This window comes from Indicator indicator, chromosome 21 (assembly GCF_027791375.1).
Source record: "Indicator indicator isolate 239-I01 chromosome 21, UM_Iind_1.1, whole genome shotgun sequence".
NCBI lineage: Eukaryota > Metazoa > Chordata > Aves > Piciformes > Indicatoridae > Indicator > Indicator indicator.
Window position 1 is genome coordinate 1,950,511 of NC_072030.1, and position 13,759 is coordinate 1,964,269.

Here is a 13,759-nt window from a genome sequence, read left to right on the forward strand (position 1 = left end):
TGCGGAGCGGAGCCGGGGCGGGCGGTGCGGGGCTGGCGATTGGCGAGGAGCCGCGGGGGAGTGGCGGCGACTGGCGGGGCTGGAGCTGGGCGCCTGCCCGGCCCCAGGCTCCCTCCGCACGGAGCGGGCACGGGGAACCTGGAGTGGAGCGGGCGGCTCGGGGCAGAGCTCGGCGGCCCGGAGGAAGGGGCCGGGGGCAGCTGCTGGGCTTTAGGATAGATAATTCCTGCTCTGCGCTGCGGCGCTCTCTCGTCCGTGTGCAGCATGCGGAGCCGGGGGTTTATATGGCATTTGCGAGCCAAGAGAGGTCACACTTCCTTTTTTTAAAATCCCTTGCTTTGGGTACAGTATATCTCTCTCTCTTCTTTCCTTCTCTGGTAGCGGGGTGGGCCGGGAGGGACGCTTGTGAGCCCGGAGGGGATGTTTCCTTGCGCAGAAGCCTCTCCCATGTGGTGGAAGCGCTCTGCGCCCCGACAGACTCCGGCTCACCAACTCCGCTGCCCCACAGCACCGCAGGTGTAGCTCCTTGGCAGGATGGCAGACAAAAGAACAGCTGGTGCCGAGCAATAGGGGATTCGGAGCGAGGAGGAGGAGAAAAGAAGCCACCAAGCTTTCGCCCGCGCCGTTGACAGCCGCCGAGTGTCAGAGCAGCTCTTCCGACGGGGCCGAGCCGAAGGCACCATGCGCAGGTCCAGCACTGATGAGTCCACGTACCACAGGAGCCCTTCCCTGGACAGCAAGGATTACAGTTTCCCCAATGGCACTTTCCGGCGCTACAGCAGCATGTATGGTGGCCAGTTTGGGGCTGCCAGCAACTCTTTTTTTGGATTTCACACCAACCCGGGCCCTAAGGCCACCAAGGCTAAGTACACGTCCCCCAAGGGAAACAAGTACGTTGTCTTTTACCTGGATCTCTCGTTTATTTTTCTCCTAGAACTGAAGAGGTGCAGCATGGCTCACAACTGCCTGCAGTGTATCAAGTACCTAATGTTTGTCTTCAACCTTCTCTTCTGGGTGAGTACACGTGGGAAGCTGTGGGTCAGCTGCTTTTGTGTCTGCTTACTAAGGTGAACTTGTTGCTGCTTTTTTTAAACTTAGAAGCTTAAACTTGGAACTTGAACAAAGTGCTGCCTACCCTTTCTGTGGCCTCATTAATTTGTGTGGATGACCTCCTGAGGGTTTCCTTCACCCTCATGTTTCCTGGCCTTCAGCTGGTGTTTCAAAACAGTGGCAGAAGGCAGAATGTTTATAGAGGGCACTTGCGTGATGCCTTCATCACTTTGTTGCGTGTGCCTGCCTCAGAAGTTGTGCACAGCCTTAGGGACATCCCTGAGGCTATTCCTGAGTTTAAGGTTGAGCACATGCTTACATCTGTCACCGTGTCATGAATGGCACACTCGGTACCTTAAAGCCTGTGTCAGGAATCTCCAGCTGATTATTCGCTGCCCCAGGCAGTGGATGGTCCCCAATATTCCCATTCCCTCCCAAAGACATGGCTCTAAAGGGTGGAGGGGGACCAGAGCCCTTCTGACTTCTTCTGGGGCTGCAGCTTATCAAATCACCATGAGGCAGGTGTGTGTCAGCAGGACACTGTGATGGGACAGATGGGAGTGCATCTCCACATCACCTGAATCAATGAGGTGGCTGCCAGCTGCTGGGCTGGGCATTTCACTGGGCATTGGCTAAAGAAGCTCCAGGGTGTGGGGGATCAGGTTAGAATTGCTGTTTGTCCTGTGCAAAAAGAGGGTAGCATGATTGCTAGGGAAGGGATTTATAGATCAAATTCTCCCATCCGGATTTGGATGTAGGAGCATCTTTTGTGAGGTCCTCGGGAGGTGCTTTCAAATGCTTTGTTCTTCCTGAGGGAAACAAGGGGTGTTGGGAAGTGACACTGCTTCTCTCCCAGCACCTGGGGAGGGGGTGTGTTTGAGCTGGGTGTAACCACCTCGGTGTCACTGACTGCCTGTGCTCTCCGGAGTTGTGGGAGGTCCGGGAGGGCTGTGGTGAGCTGGGCAGAGCTGTTCTCTGCGTGGTGCTGTCCAGCTGTGTGAAGCCAGGCTTCTGCAGTGCTGGTACAGCAGGGAACACAAAGTGAAGGCAACTTCTGCTGACCTGAGTCACACTGAGGAGCTGGCATGTGATGAGCTAGTTGAAGCCCACTGAAGAGGCACAGTGCTAAGCAGAGCTCTGAATCACAGGGAGGCTGCTCTCTGCACACCTTAGGTGAGCTGGTAGAGGAGTGTTGCTAAGACTGCAATCTGTCTTCCAACTCTGACTCTGCTTGCTTCTGCATTCCCAAATATTGTCTAATACTTACTGCAGCTTATTCTAGACCTTGGAAGAACTCTCTGTCTTGCTCTTTCAAGCCTCATGCCTCTTCTGGCTGTCCCTGGCTGAGATTCTAGCCCTGACAGCTAGTTAAAGGCTATACTGGAGCAATGCAATAGGGTGTTGGCGTTAATAGCTCTTTTCAGGACTGTGCATGACACTGCCACGAAGGATATTCACTGCATCCTGATTCCTTTTGCAATATTCATCTTCCACTGAAGCATGTGATAAGAAGAGGAACTGCTGCAAGTAATGTGTGTGTGTTTACAGGGGCAAGATGGCACAAAATGATAAGTCTTTGGCAGGCTTTTTCAGCAGGAAAGCCTTTTGGAGAGAAGGAAGGGAAGGAAACTATCAGAGAGATTTTCAAATGCTTGGGGGGGGCGGGGGAGAGAAAGGACAGAGGTCCCCAAAAAAAAAGAGAATAACCGTATGTGAGCTGGGCTCTTCATGAACTGAAGCAGAAGGGCAGGGGAGTGGGTGGTGTCCAGCACTGCAGCATGATTTGTTTTGTTTCCCTTCCACAGGCTACCTGCACAGCAGGAGTGATTGATGATGATCATGTCCAAATGAGGTTTGCACAGCATGTAGTTATAATAGCTGTAGCTCCTCCTCTTCTCACAGTGGAGAAAGTAGGTGAAAAAGAGGTGATTTTGGTTTAAAAGTACTGGCCTGAGCTTGTCCTAGCTTTGCTAAAAGCAGGGGGGGAAAAATTCCCTTTCCAGTGATGTGAAATCCTGCAGTGATTACAGGTTGCTGAAGCTGGTTTGTTTTGCAAGTTGCTGTCAGCTCTCTGTCATGTTTTACTTTGAGAAGTGAAAGGAGAAGCATCTCTGCAAAGCAGGCAACATCTCTCTTTGCTCAGAGAAGTTTTGCTGTCTCCACATTTCCCATCCATCCTTCTCTGGGTAGTTGGTTGGTGACAGACAATAGTAAGTAGGGAGAGGAATGGGCTTTAGTTATGCTTTGACCTCCAGCTCAAAACTGCAGTTCTTTCTGTGCACAGAGAGTTATTTCCATGCTGTCTATTAAATGAATTAAATGCCTATTATAGGTTGTTTCTGCTTTTTAATCTGTTTTCAGCAAATGCTTTGATTTCCTTCCGAAAGAATTTTCTTTTTCCTGTTCCCATTCATTAGCTCCAGCCAATTTTGTGCATCCCTACAGCCTAGTCCCCACTACATTCAGCTGTCTTTCACACAGCCTGGCAGAGAAACAGTCCTCAGCCCTCTGTGTCTCCAGTGGGATTGATGCTGCATTTCTGAGGACCCTTTTCTTATAAATCTGCTGAAGCTTCCCAGGAAGCAGGATCTCAGAGACCTTGCTTTGAAACATTCCTGCCAAGCTTGATTGGATTAGGTGCTTGCTCTCGTGCTGTAAAATTCTTAAAAGCTGTCCTGTAACTGTGAAAATAGAGCAAATTTCTCCTCCCCTTTCTGACAGGGAGAGAGGCAGCACAAAGCTCCTGCACAAATGTCAGAGGCTGAGGTGCCTTGTCAGGGCTGGTGCTGAATCAAGCCCGTTGGTAAGAGCAGAGCAGCAGCTATTGGTGTAGGGAAAGAAGCTGCCAGGCCTAGAATAGCTCCTGTTCTGCAGGAGGAGTCCTGCCCAAATTGCTCTGCCTGCATTTGCAACGACTCTGGCTGAAAGGTACTGAGAAATGGGCTGAACACTATTAGACAGCAGCGCTGCCGCTCCACTGGGAATTGCCCTTCAGAGCCCATTGCCTGGAATGCTGCCAGGTGCAGAGGAGCCATCACTGGCTGACTGCACTGCTTTGTGAGCTCCCCAAATAACTTTTGTCACCTGCTACACAATGCTTGCCTGACTTCATTCCTTTTTATGGACTCCCATTTTTGCTTTTGGTTGAATTGTCGACCCCTTGAGACTTAAAGATCACCTCAGATGGGCACAAAGCAGAATGGGTTTGTTACCTAATGAAATGTTTGGATTTGACTGGCAAATATCCAGGGAAGAAGATTTGTTTTCCACATTCTGTCCTCCAAACATGCAGAGTTTCTTTATGAGAGTCAGTAAAATGAACTATTTTCTCTCTGTGCTTGTAATCCAAGGCTCTGCTTCCCTTCTCTTTCTTATGTTAAAAAAAAAAAAAAAGGATATATCCTAAGGGCTGAAAGAGTGCTGTAGAAAGAAAAATGTCATCTCCTTAATCCCCCTTAGTTTAATGTCAGCATTCCCACTTTCTTGACTTCTATCTCCCAAACCTGCATGTCTCAGGAAAGGAAATGCACAGCACTGTCCTCGTGTTTCCAGTGGCTCTTGTTTTCCTTGAGAGATCCTCTTTTAGAGAAAGCCAAAGACCTGAATTCCTCTGTTCAGGGAATGCTTTGGCCAGCGCAGAAATGCAGTAAAGCACAGGATCTGCAAGATGCAGTTGCTAAGACTGAGGGACAAGATGCTATCCAGAAGGACCTGGACAGGCTGGAGAGGTGATACTCTTTATCAAGAATATCAATAAAGCAAAAGGCAAGATCCTGGACCCAGGTTGGGACAACCCTCGTTACCAATCCAGGCTGGGGGCTGATGAGATTGAGAGCAGCCCTGCAGAGAAGGACTTGGGGGTGCTGGTGGGGGAGAAGCTGGCCAGGAGCCAGCAATGGGCACTGGCAGCACAGAAGGCCAAGGGCAGCCTGGGCTGCATCCAAAGCAGTGTGGCCAGAGATGGAGAGAGAGGATCCTGCCCCTCTGCTCTGGGGAGACTTCATTTGCAGTACTGGCTCCAGCTATGGGGCCTCCAGTACAGGAGACATGAACCTGCTGGTGTGGGTCCAGAAGAGAGCCACAAAGGTGATCAGAGGGCTGAAGCACCCTGAAAGACAGACTTTGAAAGAGTTGGGGCTGTTCAGCCTGGAGAAGAGAAGGCTTCAGGCAGACCTTAGAGCTGCATTTCAATATCTGAAGGGCACCTACAAGAGGTCTTGGGAGGGACTATTTAGAAGGACTTGTGATAGGACAATGGTTTGAAACTGGAGCAGGGCAGAGTTAGGTTGGACATCAGGAGGAAGTTCTGCACAATGAGGGTGGGAGACACTGCAGCAGGCTGCCCAGGGAGGGGGTTGAGGCTCCATCCCCGGAAGACATTCAGAACAAGACTTGATGTGGCGCTGGGCAGCCTGCTCTAGTTGGAGGTGTCCCTAATGCATGAAAGGGGGTTGGGCAGGATGCCCTTGGAGGGTTTCTTCCTAAGCAATGCAATCTGTGAGGCTGTTAGCAGATCAGTTAAGGAGAGGAGACAATAACAAAAAGATGTTGAAGAAGTTTTCTCTCTGAAACCAACATTAGTAATTTCCATGCATGTGTCACCCTTCCATCATTTGCACACACTGAGGTGTGACTATAAAGAGCTCAGAGTAGTCAAAATGGTTTGTGGACTCCACTTTTAGTGAGCAGTCTCCCCAGAGACCCTGGGGAATATTCTCCTGTAGCTTGAAATGTTGGGAGGTGCTGTCTGTTGGACACATGATGGCTGGGATGAGTAGCTGGAGCCTCCTCCTGCCTGAAGAGGTGAGACAAGGCACTTGGCTCTGTTTTGTTCCATGTAACATTCCCAGCTGAAGCAGCCCTGAGGATGACCTGGTTTGGCTTCTGAGACACGAAGTACGAATCTGAAGTGTGTTGAGATACTGGCAAGGGAGGACTGAAGAAAGACATGGAACTGTTAAAGCAGCTCTAGAGAAGGGTTGTGAAGTTTATCAGAGGGCTGGAGCTGCTCTCGTATGCAGGAGAGCTGGAGAGGGACTGTTTACAGAGGCATGGAGTGACAGCACAAGGGCTAATGGCTTCAAACTGGAAGAAACTGGATTTAGATTGGATATTAGGAGGAAATTCTTCCCATGAGAGTGGGGAGACACTGGAACAGGTTACTAAGAGAGGCTGTGGATGCCTCCTCCCTGGAGGTGTTCAGGGCCAGGCTGGATGAGGGCTTGAGCAACCTGGGCTGATGGGGCATGTCCCTGCCCATGGCAGGGGGGTTGGAACTGGATGATCTTTAAGCTCCCTTCCAACCCAAACCATTCTCCGAATCTCTGAGTCTGGAAGAGCAAATGTGCAGGGCAGCTGGGAGAAGGAGCAGTGTGACCTGAAAATTCACCATGGGGCATTGTGTGGTCTTTGGGTGATGCTGGCCAAATCTGCTCAGAGGGGGAAGGCAGAGGGCTGTCCCCTCACATCTTTGCAACTTGCTGGGAAACCATCTGACATGAGGAGCTTGAGGAGAGCTGGGGGGGTTTGTGAGCTGATTTTGTTGAATGGGTTTCCTTGGCCTTCATCTGCATCCTCCATCAGTCAGCTGAATGAGATTGATGGCTAAAGCAGCCAGAGCCTCTACAAACTGTTCATGGCTGAGGACAGCAATCATTTCCCAGTTTCACTTGGCTGAGGTCTTAAGTTGGAGGAAGAAAAATGTCCAGTAGAGCAGGAAACCATTTTAAAAGCAGGGCCAGCATCTGATCATCCTTATTTGTGCACATTCTCCTATGATGGGCAAGTGCTGCCACTCACCCCAGGGAGCTGAGCCTGGCAGCTGCAGCTCCTGCTCCTCTACAGGGAAGGCAACTGCACCTCAACCAGTTGGGTGCTGCTCTGAGAAGACAGTTAGATGAGAGAGAGCAGGCAGGTGGTGTGTTATCATGTGGAACAGGTGGATAAGCTGTGGCAGACAAGAAACTGATTAAGCAGCAGCCAAAACTTTGCTTCTGTGTGGTCAGGGTTTGGAACAGGCTGCCCAGGGAGGTGGTGGAGTCCCCGTGCCTGGAGGTGTTCCAGAAACCTGTGGCCATGGCACCTGGGGCCATGGTTTGATGGCCATGGTGGGGTTGGGTTGCTGGTTGGACTGGATGGTCTTAGAGGTCTTTTCCAACCCAGCCAATTCAATGATTCTGTAGTTAAAACATGGGAAATTTACCCCAGAATGTCATTTTCTCCAAGTGTCTCCAAGACTCTGATTCTCCTTTGTTCCTTTCCTCCTCCAGAAGCTCCTCAGTCTGACTGGTATCTTATCTGTGACTTGGTGAGACCTCTCTGAGAATGGACTTTTAAGGAGCATTGCTTTTATAGAAGGAAGAGTCATTTGATGTGGGAATTAGACTTCAAAAAGTGACATTACCAAGAGAAGCAGAAGCATTGAGAGCTGGTGTCAGGTGTGAGAGGAAGATGATTGCATTACCTCATGGCTGGTTTAGATGGGTGCCAGTTAGAGCTTTTCCCATAGTGGTGCCATTCAGAGAGTCTCTTTCCTGTGTGGATTCTGGTGTCTAACAGGGGGTGGGGATCATGCTGGAGTTTTACCTCCCAGTGAAGGCATTGCTCAGGGCTCCATTGGCTACCTGAATGCATACTACTGCCTTGCATATCTGTCAGATCAGGCTAACACTGACAAATGGGCTCATGAGTGATTTGCCACAAACTCAACCAAAGCAGTTCAATTTCAGCACCCTTTCCTTAGGAAACCAGGCTGAGAGGGTTCTTAATCGAGGAGAAAATAATTGCCTTCAAGTTGCCTGTATAAATCTGGTCACCAGTGGTGCTCTCCAGGGCTCAGTGCTGGGGCCAGGGCTCTTTCATGTCTTTATCAATGATCTGGATGAGGGAACAGAGGCACCCTCAGGAAGTCTGCAGATGACCCTAAATTGGGTGGGAGTGTTGATGTGCTGGAGAGTCAGGAAGCTCTGCAGCAGGATCTGGCCAGGCTGGATCAATGGGCCCAGATCAGTGGGATGAGGTTAAGCCAAGTGCTGGGTCCTGTACTTGGGTCACAACAACTCCATGAACACTCCAGGCTGGGGCAGAGTGGCTGTAAACTGCCTGATGACCAGGACCTGAGGGTGCTGATTGACAGCAGCTTGAGATGAGCCAGGGTGTGCCCAGGTGGCCAAGAAGGCCACCATCAGCCTGGCCTGGATCAGCAGTGGTGTGGCCAGCAGAACCAGGGCAGGGATTGTGCCCCTGGACTCCAGCACTGGTGAGGCCACAGCTTGAGTACTAGGTTCAGTTTGGGGGTCCGCACTGTAAGAAAGACTTTGAGGTGATGTATCCAGAGGTGGTGAAGGTTCTGGGTAACATGTCTGCAGAGGAGCAGCTGAGGCAACTTGGATTGTTCAGCCTGGAGAAGAGGAGGCCAAGGGGAGCCTTTCCCACTCTACAACTTCCTGAAGGAAGGTTGCAGTGAGGTGGGGGTTGGTCTCTTCTCCCCAGTCTCAGGTGATACAACAAGAGGAAATGGCATTAAGTTGCACTGGGGGAGGTTTAGGTTGGACATTAGGAGAAAATTCTTTCCTGAAAGGGTTCTCAAAGCCTGGAACAGGCTCCCTAGGGAGGTGGTTGAATCCCCATCCCTGGAGGTGTTGAAAAAGCCTTGCAGATGTGGTGCTGAGGGATATGGTTTACCACCAACCTTGGCAGAGTTAAAGAATGGTTGAACTCAATAATCTTAAAGATCTTTTCCATAATTCTGTGATTCTATGGTTCTGCAGTAGATAAGATCTTTGAATTGCCCTCTGTGGGGCAGCTTCTCCTTCCCTTCCTGGTGACAAAGAGTATTGTTGTATTGGGCAGCTTTCCTAACTTGTGGATAGGCTCTGTGGCCATGAGTGTGGCCAGGGGCTAAGCACCTTGCCTCGGAAGTCTTGCTGCCAAGTGCATCCTGTGTACCTTATTCAGACCTCTAGCACAGAAGGCTGAGGAAACCCCTCAGTGGGCAAACCCACAGGGTGTGCTGTGCTCCAGAAACTGCCCTCGTGGGAGCAGTGAGTGAAGTGCTGCAAGCGTTCATAGATTCATGGCATGGTTTGGATTGGAAGGAACCTTAAAGCTCATCCAGTTCCAACCCCCTGCCATGGGCAGGGACACCTCCCACCAGCACAGCTTGCTCAGGGCCTCATCCAGCCTGGCCTGCAACACCTCCAGGCAGGAGGCAGCCACAGCCTCCCTGGGCAACCTGTGCCAGTCTCTCCCCACCCTCACTCTCAACAATTTCTTCCTCCTCTCCACTCTCAATCTCCCCTCTCCCAGCTCCAAGCCATTGTCCCTCATCCTGCCACTCCCAGCCCTTGGCCAAAGTCCCTCCACGGTTCTTCAGGTAGTGGAAAGCTGATCTGAGGTGTCTTTGGAGTCTTCTCTTCTCCACACTGAACAGCCCCAACTCTCCCAGCCTGGCCCCATAGCAGAGGTTCTCCTGCCCTCTGATCATCTTTGTGGTCTCCTCTGGACTCTCTCCAGCAGCTCCATGTACTTCTTGTGCTGGGGGCACCAGAACTTGGCTTGGTTTTTGGAGGCTAGCCAGTGCTCCGTACACATGGTTTCTCATCACGGGGGGCTAAGAGCAAACTGTGACAAAGTACACTGGCCCCAAAGTACACTGCTTGCTCTGCACATTAGGAGATCTTCTCCACCCATCCTTGAGCCTTTGTTTTAGAGTATCAACCCTTTGGCCAGGAGGTTGTTTGCAGCTCTCTCCACACAGACTAAGATCCCAGCCCCAGGTTGTCTGCCTGCACTCCTGTTTCCAACAGGATAGCTTTTAATGCTCCTGTGTGATTTCTTTATTTAGGACATAACTTCTGGCTAAGGTAGCAAATCTCTCCCAGTGACTGTATGAATAATATACAGTCCCTAGATAAAGAGATAAAGACATTGCTCTGTGGTGTTTATAGTGTCAAGTGGGCACTGCTGGGTCACAGCTGAAATGCAGAGTTGGGTGGAATGACTTCTGCATACTGTTCTTAGTAGTGTCCTGTAGTTGTTTCTCCAGGAAAATGTTTCAGCCTCACAAGATGCAGGAGGAGGAAATGAAATTGCAGTTGGAATCTGCAGTTAGTGTCATGCTGCAAGGCAGTTTGATTCTGGCTGCAGCAGAGAAACCAACCCCCTCCCAGCCTGCTTCCAGTGGGAATGCACCCACAGCCTGAGCATCTCACACCAGCCAGCTGAGGCTTGCTCCAAAGGTGCCAAAGATTTGAGGTAGTAGCTTGGGTGACACAGAAGGTTCATGTCTTTGTTGGGACATGAGCAGTGGTGTTCAGGGCACCCTCAGCAAGTTTGCAGATGACACCAGGCTGTGTGCTGCTGTGGACTCAAGTGAGGGCAGGGATGGCATCCAGAAGGATCTTGACAGGCTGTGGTTGTTACACCACTTCATTGTGCACACCTCTTCATCTCTGCTGGCTCTTACTTAAGGCCTTTCCATGTCTCCTTTAAGATCATTGAGTCCAACCTTCAACCCAACCCCACCATGGCCATCCAGCCATGGCCCCAAGTGCCATGGCCACACATTTCTGGAACATCTTCAGTCATGGGGACTCCACCACCTCCCTGGGCAGCCTCTTCCAATCCCTCACCACTCTTGAAGCAAAGAAATTTTTCCTCCTCTCCAACCTGACCCTCTCCTGGCACAATTTCAGGCCAGTTTCTCTCCTATCACCTGAAACTAGGGAGAGGAGCCCAACCCCCACCTGGCTCCAACCTTCTTTCATGGAGCTACAGAGAGCAATGAGGTCTCCTCTCAGCTTCCTCCAGACTGAACACCCCCAGGTCCTTCAGCTGCTCCTCCCCAGCCCTGTTCTCCAGACCCTTCCCCAGCTTTGTTGTCCTTCTCTGGACCTGCTCCAGCTCCTCAGTGTCCTTCCGGGAGTGAGGAGCCCAAAACTGAGCATCTTGTGTTGGTGAACCTTTATGGCTGCACTGCCTTCACCTTAGCTCACTGCACATTTGTACTCTGCTCTTGTCAGCAACGTTTAGGCAGGGTTGTAGCACAAATTATTTGCTTGTGCCTGGATAAACCTCTCCACTGATCCATTTGTGGCAGTCTGGGCAGGAGCTGAGGTGACACATTTGATAGTGTTTTCTTCTGGAGCTCTGGACATGAATCGAGTTCTGCTGCCACTTGCAATCTGTTACAAGCTCCCACCCTTGAAGGCCAGAGCTTTTATCACATCCACCATCTGCTCTGTGCTTGGGACATCCATACAGAACACTTGCCTGGTTTAGAATGATTTTGCAGACTAAAGAACCCAGGAGTGGTCCAGTTCAGCCAGGCTGCCACTACCCATCCTGTGATGGGTAGATGTTGAGTTGCTGGAAGGTGTCCAGAGAAGGGCAACAAGGCTGGGGAGGGGTCTGGAGCACAGCCCTGTGAGGAGAGGCTGAGGGAGCTGGGGGTGTTCAGCCTGGAGAAGAGGAGGCTCAGGGCAGACCTCATTGCTCTCTACCACTACCTGAAGGGAGGTTGCAGCCAGGTGGGGGTTGGGCTCTGCTCCCAGGCACCCAGCACCAGAACAAGAGGACACAGTCTCAAGCTATGCAGGGGGAGGTTTAGGCTTGAGCTTAGCAAGAAGTTCTTCCCAGACAGAGAGATTGGCCTTGGGATGTGCTGCCCAGGGAGGTGGTGGGATCCCTGGAGGTGTTTAAGAAGAGACTGAATGAGGCACTTAGTACCATGGTCTGGTTGATTAGTTAGGGTTGGGTGATTGGTTGGACTTGGTGATCTTGGAGGTCTCTTCTGACCTGGTTGATTCTGCGACTCTGTGATGTCGAGATGCTGGAGAGTGTCCAAAGAAGAGCAACCAGGCTGGTGGAGAGCCTTGAACATAAGTCTTGTGAAGAGCAGCTGAGGAAGCTGGAGTTGTTTAGCCTGCAGAAGAGGGGGTTGAGGGGAGACCTTCTTGCCCTTTACAACTCCCTGAAAGGATCCTCCCTCCCTAGAGGTGTTGAAGGCCAGGTTGGATGAGGCCTTGAGCAAGCTGGGCTAGTGGAAGGTGTCCCTGCCCATGGCAGGGGGTTGGAACTGGATGAGCTTTAAGGTCCCTTCCAACCCAAACCATTCTGTCAATCTATGAGGAGGAGGAAGAAAATGAAAGCTGAAGCACTGAGGAGTGTCCTGCCATGTACTGTGTGGTGCACAGATGAGCAGAGGGCTGGAGCAGCTCTGCTCTGGAGGCAGACTGACGGAGTTGGGGTTGCGCAGTCTGGAGAGGAGAAGGCTCTGAGGAGACCTTCTTGTGGCCTTCCAGGATCTAAAGGGGGCTCCAAGAAAGCTGGGGAGGGAATTTTTAGGTTGTGGGGTAGTGACAGGACTATGGGGAATGGATCCAAGCTAGAGGAGGGGAGATTGAGATTGGCTGTTAGGAAGAAGTTGTTCCCCATGAGGGTGGTGAGAGCCTGGCACAGGTTGCCCAGGGAGGTGGTGGAAGCCTCATCCCTGGAGGGTTTTGCAGCCAGGCTGGATGTGGCTGTGAGCAACCTGCTGTGGTGTGAGGTGTCCCTGCCCATGGCAGGGGGTTGGGACTGGCTGAGCCTTGAGGTCCCTTCCAGCCCTGACAGTGCTGTGATTCTGTGTGTAACATTTGCCCTTGCCCCCTGTGATATGCCAAGCAGCTGCACATCTGCTCCATCCAGCTGGTGAGACCTGAGCCAGACCCTGATGCTTTAGTCACTTTTGATCCCCTAAATACCTGCTCCTGGATCCTTTCCCTTGCCTTGCAGCTTACCACTTAATCCTCTTTGCCCAGCATCTCCCTTTGCCCTAACTGGCAATGCTCTGTTGAGTTTGGTTTTTATTCCAGCCACATGTTGAGGTTTAGGGTTGGGATTTTTTTCCCCACTTTCTTTCATGACTGTAGAGGTAAAAGTACTTTGTGGCCAGCAGTGTCTGGGAGCTGGACACTCTGTAGGACTTGCTCAGTCTTGGCACATGCTTTGTTTGCTGATAGAACAGAAGCCACTGGGTTGCACAGTTTTAGGCTTCAGTCCCCCTGAGGGCAGCTTTTTCTCATCACAGGTATCATCAGCTGTTCTGTACTGTCTCAGCTGCTCAGGAGAGGTGGCACATCTTCCACTGAAGTACCAAACAGGTCCATTTCCCCCAAAACATCCACCCTTTCCCTGACTCCCTGGCAGGTTGCTTACAGATCCAGTGTTACACACAGTTTTGGTTTGACTTTGGTTTTGCCTCTGTAGCTACACCCTGCTTTGTTCAGTTCATAATTAGGTTTTCACTTCTGTTGCCAAATGCTTTGTTCATTCTTCTCTAGCAAGTTTTCCCCCTCTGCTCTGCTCTTCAGAGACCCCACCTGCAGCACTGCCTCCAGTTCTGGTGCCCCCAGTACAATAAGGAAATGGAACTGCTGGAGCAGGTCCAGAGGAGGCCACCAAGATGATCAGAGGGCTGGAGAACCTCTGCTATGAGGACAGGCTGTGAGAGTTGGGGCTGTTCAGCCTGGAGAAGAGAAGGCTCCAGGGAGACCTTAGAGAAGCCTACCAGTACCTGAAGGGCTCCAGGAGAGCTGGGGAGGGACTTTGGACAAGGACTGGGAGTGCCAGGATGAGGGACAATGGCTTTGAGCTGGAAGAAGGAAGATTGAGAGTGGAGATGAGGAAGAAATTGTTGAGAGTGAGGGTGGGGAGAGACTGGCACAGG

General features: G+C 51.3%; 1 protein-coding gene across 1 annotated transcript in view; it reads left to right on the plus strand.

The window, feature by feature from the left end:
* The first annotated feature begins 681 nt into the window (after positions 1–681).
* The window catches only part of TSPAN4 (tetraspanin 4), a 246,559-nt gene continuing 233,481 nt past the window's right edge, over positions 682–13,759 (plus strand). The window contains exon 1 of the mRNA XM_054390536.1: positions 682–1,014. Within this exon, the coding sequence (XP_054246511.1) occupies positions 682–1,014 (333 nt within the window). The remainder of the gene's footprint in view (positions 1,015–13,759) is intronic.